We start from the raw sequence: 12,910 nt of genomic DNA on the forward strand, positions 1-12,910 counted from the left end.
TACCAGGCTGACCTGCTGAGGGACGTGAGTGAGAGTGAGGAGGTCAGTGCTGACGTGGTTCGCGAACTGCGTCAGGCTGCTGATTTATCCCTGCGCGCAACCAGAGAGTCGGCCAAGCTAGTGGGTCGATCTATGGCAGCTCTGGTGGCCGCAGAAAGACATCTGTGGTTAAATCAGACAAATATAAAAGAAAAAGAAAAAGCTTTCCTTTTAGACACTCCTCTCTCCCCCCGGGTTTATTTGGCGATGCTGTAAATTATGTCATCGATAAATTCCAGGAGAAGTAAAAGCAAACAACAGCTTTTAAGAAATTTCTCCCTTTAAAAATTCATGTCCCTGGGGCTGCTGAGCCCCGGCAGCCCTGGCCGTCTGCGAGCTCATCATATAGGGCGCTGAAGCAGAGTGTCGCGTCTCGTGCTCCCCCTGCTGGACAGTGGGCTCAGCCGCGGCACTCTCAGCCGAAATCTCCCAGTAATAGAACTGATCTGAGGACAGTTATATTAGCTAAGAAGGCTTCGGCTAAGAAGAAGTCCTGGCGCCACGGCGCGCAGGACACTGAGGGTGGTCCCCACCGAGGCGGAAAGGTGTTCACCTCTTTCTACGGTGCCCATTTTTCCTTGGTGCCCTCAGGGGCCCGTTCTGCCAACCCCGCCTTCATGCCGGGGCGCAGACGGTCCCAGCGAGCGATTTCCCGAGGGACGCTCGCTCCCTCTGAGGAGGGTTTCAGAGTGGTTAGACCAGTTGTTCCCTGCCGGTGTGCCGTTACAGGGCGCTGCGTTTGCTGCTCAAGTTACACCAGAGGCCAGCCTCGAGAGACTGGTACCCTTAGTAGAATTTCTGGCAGAGTGGAAAAGCCTTCCAAAAATATCTCATTGGGTCCTGCAGACAATAGAAAGGGATTATGCTATCCAATTCAGGTGTCGTCCACCAAGATTCAGAGGGGTTCTGCCTACAGTGGTGGGCCCCGAGCAGGCTCTGGTTATGGAACAAGAGGTGAAAGCACTCCTTCAAAAGGAGGCTATAGAACGGGTTCCTCCTCCCAGTGTGGAGTCAGGCTATTACAGCCGATATTTCATCGTTCCAAAATAGGATGGGGGGTTGCGTCCAATTTTAGACCTGCGCCTATTGAATCGCTCGGTAGGGAAGCCAAAATACAAGAGGCTCTCTATCAAGCAGATCGTGTCACAAATCAGATCCGAGGACTGGTCTGTCACGATAGATCTAAGGGACGCGTACTTCCACATTTCCATCCTTCCACAACACAGGAAGTTCCTGAGATTCGCCTTCGGGGGAGGGTGTACGAGCACAGGGTTCTTCCGTTTGGCCTAGCTTTATCTCCCCGCACTTTCACAAAATGCATGGACGCAGCACTAGTGCCCCTGAGGCTCCAGAGTGTTCGTGTCCTCAATTACATCAACGATTGGTTGATTTTAGCTCAGACAGAGCAGATGGCGGTTCGACATTGAGATGTCGTTCTCGTTCATATCAGGAAGTTGGGGTTGAGGCTGAACGCAAAGAAAAGTGTATTATCTCCTCAGAAGACCACTTTTCTGGGTGTCGTTTGGGTTTCGGTTTCGATGCAGGCGCGACTCGCTCCGACCCGCATCGTTTCGATTCTCTCAGCTGTGAAACAAGAAAAGCTAGGCCAGGTACTTACTGTAAAACAGTTTTAGAGACTGTCGGGTCTGATGGCAGCAGCATCCGACGTTATACCTTGCGGCCTATTGTCCATGAGATCGCTACAGTGGTGGCTCAGGACCAAGGGATTCTCCCCGAGGGAAAATCCGCTCCGCACGGTCAAAGTCACGCGGCGCTGCCTTCGTGCTCTGGTCATGTGGAAAGAAACTTGGTTCCTATTCAAAGGGCCTGTGTTGGGGGCTCTTTGTCGTCGCGTAACGCTAACGACGGATGCTTCCCTCACAGGGTGGGGGGCGGTCACGAGTGGTCGTCCAGCCCAAGGGCTGTCGCAGGACCATCATCTATCACGGCTTATAAATTGTCTAGAGATGTTGGCGGTGTTCCAGGCTCTGAAACACTTCCTAGCAGACCTGAGAGGTCATCATGTGTTAGTTCAGTCAGACAACACGTCGGTGGTCTCTTATATAAATCATCAGGGGGGCCTGCGGTTTCGCCGGCTTTACAAGTTGGCCCGTCAGATCCTCCTGTGGTCCCAAGGGAGGTTACTATTTCTCATGGCTCATGAACTCAGAGCTCATGAACTCTGGTCTCTCAACCGAGGTTGTTGAGACCATTCTTCACTCCAGAGCTCCATCCACGAGGAAGCTTTATGCCTTGAAGTGGAAACTCTTCACTTCTTGGTGTGGAGAGCACCTGCAGGACCCAGTTAACTGCCCAGTGGGTGCAGTGCTGGAATTCCTGCAGGAGCGCTTCTCCACAGGGCTATCCCCCTCCACACTAAAGGTGTATGTGGCGGCACTGGCTGCTTACCACGTCCCTTTCAGTGGAGTTTCTCTTGGGAGACACCCGCTTATAACTCGTTTCCTTCGTGGCACACCGAGGCTGAGGCCAGCAGTTCGTACGAGGGTGCCGGCCTGGGATCTGGCCATCGTATTAGAAGGTCTTTCCCTAGCTCCTCTTGAACCTATCGAAGAAGTTCCTGAGAAGTTTCTCACGTTTAAGACTATCTTTCTTCTTGCTATCTCCTCACTAAAGAGAATCGGAGATTTGCAGGCTCTTTCGGTTTCACCCTCGTGCCTGGAATTTTCGCCTGGCATGGTTAAGGCTTTTCTGCAACCTAGACCAGGTTACGTTCCCAAGGTCCCTACTAATGTTGTTAGACCTACAGTTCTGCAGGCCTTTTGTCCTCCTGCATTTCTGTCGTCTGACCAGGAGAAACTTAATTTACTCTGCCCTGTTAGGGCGTTAGAAGCCTACGTCCACAGAACTGCCCTGTGGAGGAAGTCAGAACAACTATTTGTGTGCTTTGGGCCACCAAAGAAGGGGTGTCCCGCGTCTAAACAGAGAATGAGCAAGTGGGTGGTCGAGGCTATCTCACTTGCCTATGAGTCGGCTGGTCAGCCTTCACCTTTGGCTGTACGAGCCCACTCTACCAGGAGTATGGCGGCTTCTAAAGCCTTACTGTCAGGAGTTTCCCTCAGTGACGTTTGTGATGCGGCTGGATGGTCTTCACCGCATACTTTCATTAAGTTCTACGACCTAGACTTAAGTTCTACCCCTGGGGCACAGGTGCTCTCGTCCTCTGTGCGCTAGTTCTCACATGGCGGTCACTTGGTCCTATGGCGACGTGGGTATTAGCGTTCCCACAGCGTTTGACGCAGCTCGAGTTCCCTTGAAAGGGAACGTCTCGGTTACGTATGTAACCCTAGTTCCCTGATAGGGAACGAGAAGCTGCGTCATTCCACCATACTCCCGGCATTCCTGCTAGCGCTTCCTTCAGGCCTATCAGAAGCTGTTGCGCTTGTGTTTATGGGGTGCTTTATAGTTTCCTGGTCGATGACGTCACCCGCCTATGACATTCCATCTCTCCATTGGGCTGATTCCATACGTGCTTCATGACGCACAACGCAGGGGCGTTCCCACAGCGTTTGACGCAGCGTTTCGTTCAATATCAGGGAACTAGGGTTACATACGTAACCGAGACGTTTTGTATTATATTATTCAATTAATCCAATATTTGGATTAATTGAACTTGTAGGATCATTAAAAAAAATATATCCCTTCCGTATCACCACTAACCTCTATTGTATTTACAAGAAAATTACTTTAGTGTTTATATTTTTAATCAATGCATTACAGTCTGATTTAATTATTCTTACAGGTGTACTGTATGTTGTATTGTGTCAAAAATACAACAACTGCATAAATAATTATGAGTGGGTTGAATTGATAGTCATTTTCTTTTTGATATGTGACATGTAAAATTTCTCAACACAATAAAAACCCTGGTTTGTGTGTAACTCTTACAGCAAGTATCTTCTTGTTTTCTCTGTCACACACGCAAGGCCACCAGCCTTTCATTGTCTTCTGCTCAAACAAAGACACCAGTCTGTCCTGGGACTGAGAGAGCATCTCAAGGCCACACTTCTCTGGAGACTTTGCTGGACTCAGCATATGGTTCAGGTCCATCTCCAAAGAGCCTTAGAAAGAGGGAGAGAAAAAATAAAGCACCACAATCCTAAAGTTCAATGATACACTAAAGCAGATGACTTTACCTAAGACTGCACAATAAATACAAGAAAAGAGAATGTCTGTGAATTTAACACAAGAGGAAAATATGAAAATGTATGTTATCTATGTAAAAGAACAGAACAGAACAGAAGCAAAAGTTAGCAAGCATTTGAATCTTTTTTCCCAATCATATCAAATAATATCAGTCGGACAAAGTGTTTGTCCTTCAGACTTTGCTGTTGGCAGTCTGTCTGTAATTTTCTTTGAGGTTTTCACATTGTGGTTAGATGCTAATTATTTTACAAATGTACATAGATCAGTGTATTTTATAGAGGTTTCTAAAGTGTCAGGTCATAACTTATTTCTCTTCTAGTTGTGCTGACATGTTGGAAATTAGGTTCAGCTGATAATAATAACATTAGCAGCCAAGATGTTATAGGACTTGTGTGGTCTGAATGTGTATTTGCGTTAAGGTTGTTAAGTGCATTTATGCTGATGGTCAATCTTCACAGTAATGTGGTGGGTAACCTCTCACAGGTTAAGGATGTTCAGGTTTTGGTTTAACCATCTCCCTATGCACTCATGTCCATATACACAGACGCATAGGTTAATGACAATAAACCACACACAGGGTCCTATCAGTGTGGTCCAGTCCCACAAAAAGTTTTTCATCTGTCATGTCAAGGCTGAAAAATATGCTTGAAAAACAGCTTTGTGGTGCTGTACAAGGTTAACACAACTGAATTTGCTGAGGGTGGCAAAGCTAAGGGAGGGAGTTGAGATGTGATCTGGCACAAGGGACGACTATTAGGTTTTGGTCTTACCAAGGAAATCGTCAAAGGAGAACTTGTCATTGTCCCAGATCTGGATAGTAAGTTTAGGAGGAAGTTTTGTTTCAACTTTATCCAGACTCCAAAAATGCTCCTGCAGAAAAAGGAACATGGTGGGATTCACAGAAGTACAATCAGAACTACTTGCTAATTTATCATTTTACTTGTGTAAGGATAACCGATCATTTCATTGTGTGTTACTGTAACCATGACAAGTGTAAATTATTTTCTGTTGTAATCGACATTATGTAGAAAATGCTGTCAAGAAGCCTACATTGTATTGAACCTGAAATGTTCCTTTAAGCAACCTGGACTAGTGACCAATATTAACATTTCAGCTGATAGCGTTGATAATTGTTTTCATGTTAATATATAAATTATTATCCTGAGTATATATATAATATATGTAAGGGTTTGAAATTAACTTTTTCACTCACTGGCCAATTTGGCTACTACATTTTTAAGTTACCGGCCATTCAAAACTTCTACTAGCCAAAAATAAACTAACCAGATTAACGTCTCAGGTTACGTATGTAACCCTGGTTCCCTGATAGGGAACGAGACGCTGCGTTTGAGACGCGGTGGGAACGCTCTGCGTGATTACGTCATGAAGCACGTGTAAAATCAGTCCAATGGAAGCCCACTACGACATAGGTGACGTCATAGACCAGGAAACTATAAAGCAGCCCTGAAATCAGACCGCGACAGCTTCTGAAAAACCTGAAGCAAGTCGATCAGGGCATGTAGGAAGTATGGCAGGTAAACGCTGCGTCTCGTTCCCTATCAGGGAACCAGGGTTACATATGTAACCTGAGACGTTCCCTTTCAAGGGAACCCGAGCTGCGTTTGAGACGCGGTGGGAACCCCATACCCACTACGCCATAGTGACAAATGCCCGTTCTGTGTGAAGTCCTGCGCACACTAAGAAGCAAACAACCTCGCCCCAGGAGTGGAGAGGTCAAGGTCATAAAACCTGACAAATGTAAGCGGAGAGGACCATCCTGCCGCATTACACACGTCAAGAAGGGAAACTCCCGAAATTAAGGCCATAGAGGCCGCCATACTCCGAGTAGAATGGGCCCGCAAAGCCATAGGTGAAGGCTGTCCGGCCGCTTCATAAGCCAATGAAATAGCCTTGACTATCCATTTACTCATCACCTGTTTAGATGCAGGGCATCCTCTCTTGAGTGACCCAAAACAAACAAATAATTGCTCAGATTTACGCCACAGAGCAGCTCTGTGAACGTAGGCATCTAAAGCCCAGACTGGACATAACAGGTTAAGCTGTTCCTGATCTGGGGTATTAAAGGGAGGAGGATGAAAGGCCTGCCGCACTATTGGGCCCCCAACATTTAGTGGGACCTTAGGAATATAACCCGGTCTAGGGTAGAGGAATGCTTTCACCATACCAGGTGCAAATTCCAGACATGAAGGAGCAACCGACAGAGCATGTAAATCACCCATTCTCTTGATAGACGAAATAGCAAGGAGAAATATAGTCTTTAGAGTGAGAAATTTTTCTGAAACCTCCTCGATGGGCTCGAAGGGAGCCAAGGCCAGACCCTCAAGTACAATGGCCAAATCCCAAGCCGGTGCTCTAGATTGCAGTGCAGGCCTGAGCCTCAATGTACCACGGAGAAAACAAATAATAAGAGGATCTCTCCCAAGAGAAGAAGCCCAGAGAGGGGTGATAAGCAGATATAGCCGTTACGAACACCTTTAAGGTGGAGGGAGATAATCCAGCAGAGAAACGGTCTTGAGGAAATCGAGAACTGTACCAACCGGGCAGTTAACAAGAGTTAAAAAACGTTGTCCACGCCATGTAGAGAACAGTTTCCATTTCAATGTACATAGTTTTCTCGTGGAAGGAGCTCTGGATTGAAGGACGGTCTCAACGACCTCAGTCGAGAGACCGGATTCTATGAGCTGGGCCCCCTCAGAGGCCAAGCCCACCGTTTCCACAACTCCTTTTAACCCTTTTCTATTATGTGCAGGACCCATAGAGAAATATTTGGCAGAAGTTTCCACACTGCCAGAAATTCCGATAAGGGAACCAGTCTCTCGAGACTGGCCTCTGGATTTGATTTACAATCATTTCGGCGCCCTGAAGCGGCGAACTGGCAGGGAACAACCGAACTGACCGTTCTACAACCCTCCTCAGAGGATTGCAAGGGGACGCTAACACCTCGGCGCCCTGAAGCAGCGAACCGGCAGGGAACAACCGAACTGGCAGCGCTGCGACCCTCCTCAGAGAGTCGCACCCCAGGTAGAACTCCCGGGAGCATTGATATCGGGGGCTTGACCAAAGATCTCCCATAGGAGCTCCACCACCTCGGGGTGAAGTCTCCATTCCCGGGGCCTCAGCCCCTGCCTCAACAGGATATCTGCTCTGATATACGAGATCGTCAGTGTGTTATCCGGACCCTCCGCCGAGGGACCACTCATGATCACTCCCGACTTGTGAGGGAAGCATCCGTCGATAGCATTATGCGTTGACAAGAAACCCCCAACACTGGGCCTGGGCGAGGAACCAAGGTTCTTCCACATGACCGAGGCACGTAGGCATAGCCGCGTGACCTTGATCATGCGAAAACGGATTTCCCCTCGGAGAATTTATCGCCCTGAAGCGGCGAACTGGCAGGGAACAACCGAACTGACCGTTCTACAACCCTCCTCGGAGAATTGCACGGGGACGCTGACACCTCGGCGCCCTGAAGCGGCGAACCGGCAGGGAACAACCGAACTGGCAGCGCTGCGACCCTCCTCAGAGAGTCGCACCCCAGTGGGCGCCGAGGAGAAACGATTTCTCAAAACCGTCCCTCCTTTTTCTTTCGGCAGGACTTCTTGTCTAAGCTTTATTAGAGATGGCGACAGTCCTCTTTTTATTTAGATCTTGCCTACCTCTAACTAGCTTAGTTCCTACGACCCTCCTCGGAGGATCATAGGAAAAAGCAGGCACCTCGGCACCCTGAAACGGCGAACCGGCAGGGAGACCGAACTGACTGCTCTACGACCCTCCTCGGAGGATCGTATGGGGACGCTGACACCTCGGTGCCCTGAACGGCGAACATGCAGGGAACAACCGAACTGGCAGCGCTGCGACCCTCCTCAGAGAGTCGCACCCCAGAGGGTGCCGAGGAGAAACGATTTCTCAAAACCGTCCAGAGGGGACCACCCTTAGAAGCCTGATAGCCTCGGCATCAGGTCTTCTTTTTTTGCACTCTATGTCAGTTTCAGGAACATAGATTGGTGAGGAAGAAACCTCTGGAATGCCACTGAAAGGTTTAGTTTTCTTGAAAGCGGAGCGTCCAGAAGAACAGACATTTTTATCTTTCTTTTTCTTTATATCAGAAAAACGTATACATATAAACACATATATATATATATATATATATATATATATATATATATATATATTCTCGAATATATTCTCGAATAGAGTCAATGCTGACATCCTCACATTCATCTATGTCCTTTAGTGTCCTAAATACTTTACCCACCAGTACTGCCTCATAAAATGTATTTATTATTAAAGATGGCTGGTGGGTAACGTCGGGGTTAAAAAATGATGACGTCGACTCGGGAGAGAGAAAGCTCGCAAGCGTCTCTATAATCAAAGGCACTGTCATACCATGATACTTAACACCCATAACAATACTCTAGTTAGACGTTTGGGTATTAAACACATAAAATAGAAACCGGTTCATTCCACGATCTCGACACCTCAGTGTGGAGATAGGGAAAAACCAGTAGTCCCCGACGAGGAGGCTGAGATACAGAGTTTTCCTGATTTTTTAGATATATTTCATCTAATAAACTCTTTTTATTGTCACTCTCATAATGTTCAGCTGTCCAGTAAATATTTAACTAGCAACAGCATTAGAAAAGCCTCCTTTTAAAAGCTCCTCTTTATTCAACAGAGTTATGAGCTGCCTATTTATTGAAAAATCAAACATCTGCCTTTTTCTTAATATTTTTATTTGTTTTGTTCGCAGCACACTGGATCTGCAGGTGAAAGCTGAGATAGGGCGGGGCCCGTCCAAACCCACGCTGTCAGATCCGTTTGCGAACCCCAAAATGCGAGTCGCCGCCATGTCTAGGCAACAGCTGGACCAGCGCGGGGAGCGCGAACCAAACCATTCTCCTCAAAGAACGATCGGCGGGAGCGGAGCATCTTCATAGATAGACTCATACAATGCTCACAATCAGCCCCCTCGAGGACTGACTGGGCATGCTCCACTCCCAAACAAGCAACACAAAGCTGATGTGTGTCCCCACCCGTAATATAACGAGGGCAGGGAACAACACACTGTCTATAATCTTGCTTGCTCGCCATAATAATGATATATATATTGGGCTTGACAGACAACAATAAATAGACAAGGACAGATATACAGAGAGCGCTTGCTGAAGGTACAGAAGCTGTCGCGGTCTGATTTCAGGGCTGCTTTATAATTTCCTGGTCTATGACGTCACATATGTCGTAGTGGGCTTCCATTGGACTGATTTTACACGTGCTTCATGACGTATGAAGCATGGTATGACATGGTATGACAAATATATATATATATATATATATATATATATATATATATATATATATATATATTTTATATATATATAAAATTAGTATTTTGCACATTCATTTCTTATACAAACAAAATCCTGTCATCCAGCCATCTCCTGCCTTCCTCTTTCATCCTCATCCTTTTCACCAAAAAAATAGGGTGTTGGAAAATAATGTATTTTCTGTTAACCAAATGGTTTTTAATCTTCGCTATTGCTTCAACGCAAATGACCAAGCGCACCGTTATTTTTAGCGTAGTTACTAATAGACTGACGTGCATGTTCAAGTAAGCTAGATATGCGCAGATTCTGCGCAAAACGCTGTATTTAATATATCATGATGACTCACGAGTTGAGTATTTGCGCTAAATCTGCGCAGATTTAGTTTACACAAACTTAAACAGCAAAGTGAGTAAATATAAGTAACATGCCAAATTGGCTAGTGATCCGACAGTATTACCAGCCACAGCTAATTTTTTTACCCGCATGTGGTGGGTTGGCGGGTGTTAATTTCAAACCCTGTATATATATATATATATATAGACAAATTATAGAATATGATAGATACTAAAATTCTATAATTTGTCTAAAAAAAATAAAAAAAATCAACCATTTTTAATACTACAAGTGAATTTAAGCATCAAAACTTTATCATGTACAGTAATTACTACATTTAACAGGAGTATTAGTCTTTTAAATATTAATGTGATGAGGGGGGCGTGGTTTTGCGGAGTCTGCAGCGAGAGAGTAAGGGAGGAGCCGAGCGGTAAGTAAGTGGGTTAAGTGCAAAATGACAAACACCTGTCTCTGATTGCAGTAATTGGCGTGGGGAGACCGCATATAAGCTGGCTGATGCAAGAGAGCGAGAGAGAGAAGGACTGGGGGACTCGTACGAACACTCACGACCTGCTGGCTGACAAAAGGACTGAGTTGCACGTCGGAAAGAGTTTTTGTGAATGGACTGAGTTTACACATCGGGAAGAGTTTGATAAAAGTGAACTGAGAGCTGAGTCCAGTGGGAAAGAGTGTCTTTGTATTGTGCTGTAGTTTTACTACGGTAAACGCGCATGTGGCGCACCTTTTCTTTGTTTTGTTTTTGTTATTAATAAATTGTACGAGTCCCCGTTACGCCGACCCTTGTCTTCTTTCATCCCACACAAAGAACCTTCGCAACAATTAACTTAATGGAGTGTTAGATAATGGAAAAGGTCATATAAATGTAGAAATGGGGAAAATGAGCATGCAAAATTAAATATCCAAATTTGAGATACCAATCAATTAAAGCATCAGTAATATCGACAGATAACTGTGGAAGCTTGTTTCCGCCACGGAATAAAACTATTTAAAAGATAATTGCAACTTTTTCTCTCACAATGACTTTTTTCTCAGAATAGTGAGATATAAACTCGCAATTGCGAGTTATAAAGTCAGAATTGCGAGATATGAACTAAAAAGTTTATATCTCTTAATGCTGACTTTATAACAAGTGCCTCACTTGTGAGATAAGACCCAACAACCTTTTAGTTACCAGCCCTAGAAATGACCTACACCACCTCTAGAAGAAACAGAGAAGCAGAAATAAACTGACAGACCAAGACAACGACTGAGAAAGACAGAGTGAGGAAATGATCGCGTGAATGTGCGAAGCAGAATTAGAAAGAGGGTGAGAGACAGAGCGAGAGTGAGAGCAACCGTGAGCGACAGAAACGTCCCAGTCAGAAAACAGTGTTAGCGACTCCCACTACAACCCTGATTCTGCACCCCACCGCCAGACAGGATTCCAACTGCGTGACAGCATTCCTACTGTACTGTACCCGTGATGGATGTGTGGACAAACACATGGAGGATAATGAACTCCCACTTCACAGAGCTGAACTGCTGCCGTTCATCGGTAAATAGGCCCCGTCGGTTTGCACATCCTGCCTGACAACTGCACACAACTCCATCAAAACAAACACTGCAAATATGGAATCACTTCCAATTATCACTGAGAGCCGTGTTTCATACAAGAGAATCTGTTTCACCATGTATCCGCTCTATTGTGTGTTGCTTCCAACAAAGCTCAGCCAAAGCGGATCTATCGTTTGACAGCTGTTGCGGGCTGCCCTCAGTTTAATGGGTGGAACCGCTATCTTCAATCTTACTATAACTGATCTCTTGCCTGCCAAAACCTCACTTTAAGTGCCTTGTCCATCACAGCTGTTTTCCCTGAGCTGGCTAGTCTGAAGGCTGGACTGTCTTGCTGTTACAAGATGTTCATGTACCACGTTTGGTCAGTGGAAGCATGCCAGATGCAGCCAGCAACATTTCTGGGTTTGAAACATTGCATTAAACACCTGCCAACAGCAGTGATATCCTTCAAAATGTGGGCGTTAGACAAAACCTCTGCAAATCACGCAGGGTGACCTGCGGATCACCTTTTCAGATTCAATCAAGGCAGAAGATTTTTGGATATAAATCCTGACAGGGTTTGAGTTTCTCTTTCATTTGTTTCTCACTTGTTTTTTGTTTCCACTAAGCCTAGATCACACCTCACCTTCTTATCAATGGTGCAGAGCTGTTCTGCAGGTAAATAGTGGAAGGGGTAGAGGAACCGCCAATTAAAGTTGCCTTCACCTCCCAGAGATCGATAGTGCACGTCTGTTTTCTGCTTGTTCTCTTCGTGGCCGTGCATCCAGCTAGGATTGAAAAAATAACATTCGCAATTACCCGACACATCATTTCCAACACATTAGAAGACAATGCAGCTTAGCTGTAATTGACCTACAGCTAGGGTCTATGGTTGCCTTGCAACTGTGTGTTTGTAGCTACTGATCGATAATTTTTGCATGCCCTTGTTACTATTGGTCACAGTGGCAACAGACAAGCAACAGGCCCCTGACATGGGAAACAATAACAACTTAATCTAACCAGAGCTCATATACACAAACCCAACAACCCATTTATGACACCCAGATGTACCCTTTCACATAAATGTCACTCATCTTCTCCCCAGTAACACTGACATCATCCAAGATAACATCTCTTGTGTTCCATATAATACAGCGCAGGAAGAACCTATGGGAGCAGAAAACATGTAATGCTGATATGTTATGCTTCTGGATGTGTTTCGAGGCAAAATGATAGATATTAAACAAAAGCAATGCGTTTACTTTTTAGCTTTGCGTGGTGTGATGTTAAATGGAGGTCCTGGTGGACCTAAAGATTTAGGGAACAGGTCCACCCACATGTGTAACCGACCCTGTGTGTTGGAAAATAAAATAACTCCTTGAAGACTGACAGGGCAACACGTAAAAAACATGAAAAATAATAATAATAATAATAATAATAAAATAATAATTACATCAATATAAAATAAAAATATA

General features: G+C 45.5%; 1 protein-coding gene across 24 annotated transcripts in view; it reads right to left on the reverse strand.

The window, feature by feature from the left end:
• The window catches only part of dysf (dysferlin, limb girdle muscular dystrophy 2B (autosomal recessive)), a 110,946-nt gene that overhangs the window by 12,749 nt on the left and 85,287 nt on the right, over positions 1-12,910 (reverse strand). For all 24 annotated transcript variants that reach the window (XM_077228261.1, XM_077228259.1, XM_077228260.1 and 21 more), the window contains 5 exons: positions 12,698-12,786; positions 12,507-12,602; positions 12,082-12,223; positions 4,974-5,073; positions 3,946-4,118 (listed from right to left, as the gene is read on the reverse strand). In XM_077228261.1, coding sequence (XP_077084376.1) covers positions 3,946-4,118; positions 4,974-5,073; positions 12,082-12,223; positions 12,507-12,602; positions 12,698-12,786 — 600 coding nt within the window. The remainder of the gene's footprint in view (positions 1-3,945; positions 4,119-4,973; positions 5,074-12,081; positions 12,224-12,506; positions 12,603-12,697; positions 12,787-12,910) is intronic.

Source organism: Siphateles boraxobius, unplaced genomic scaffold (genome assembly GCF_051911475.1).
Source record: "Siphateles boraxobius isolate OS27281-9 unplaced genomic scaffold, OSU_SipBor_1 130, whole genome shotgun sequence".
NCBI classification, from domain to species: Eukaryota; Metazoa; Chordata; class Actinopteri; order Cypriniformes; family Leuciscidae; genus Siphateles; species Siphateles boraxobius.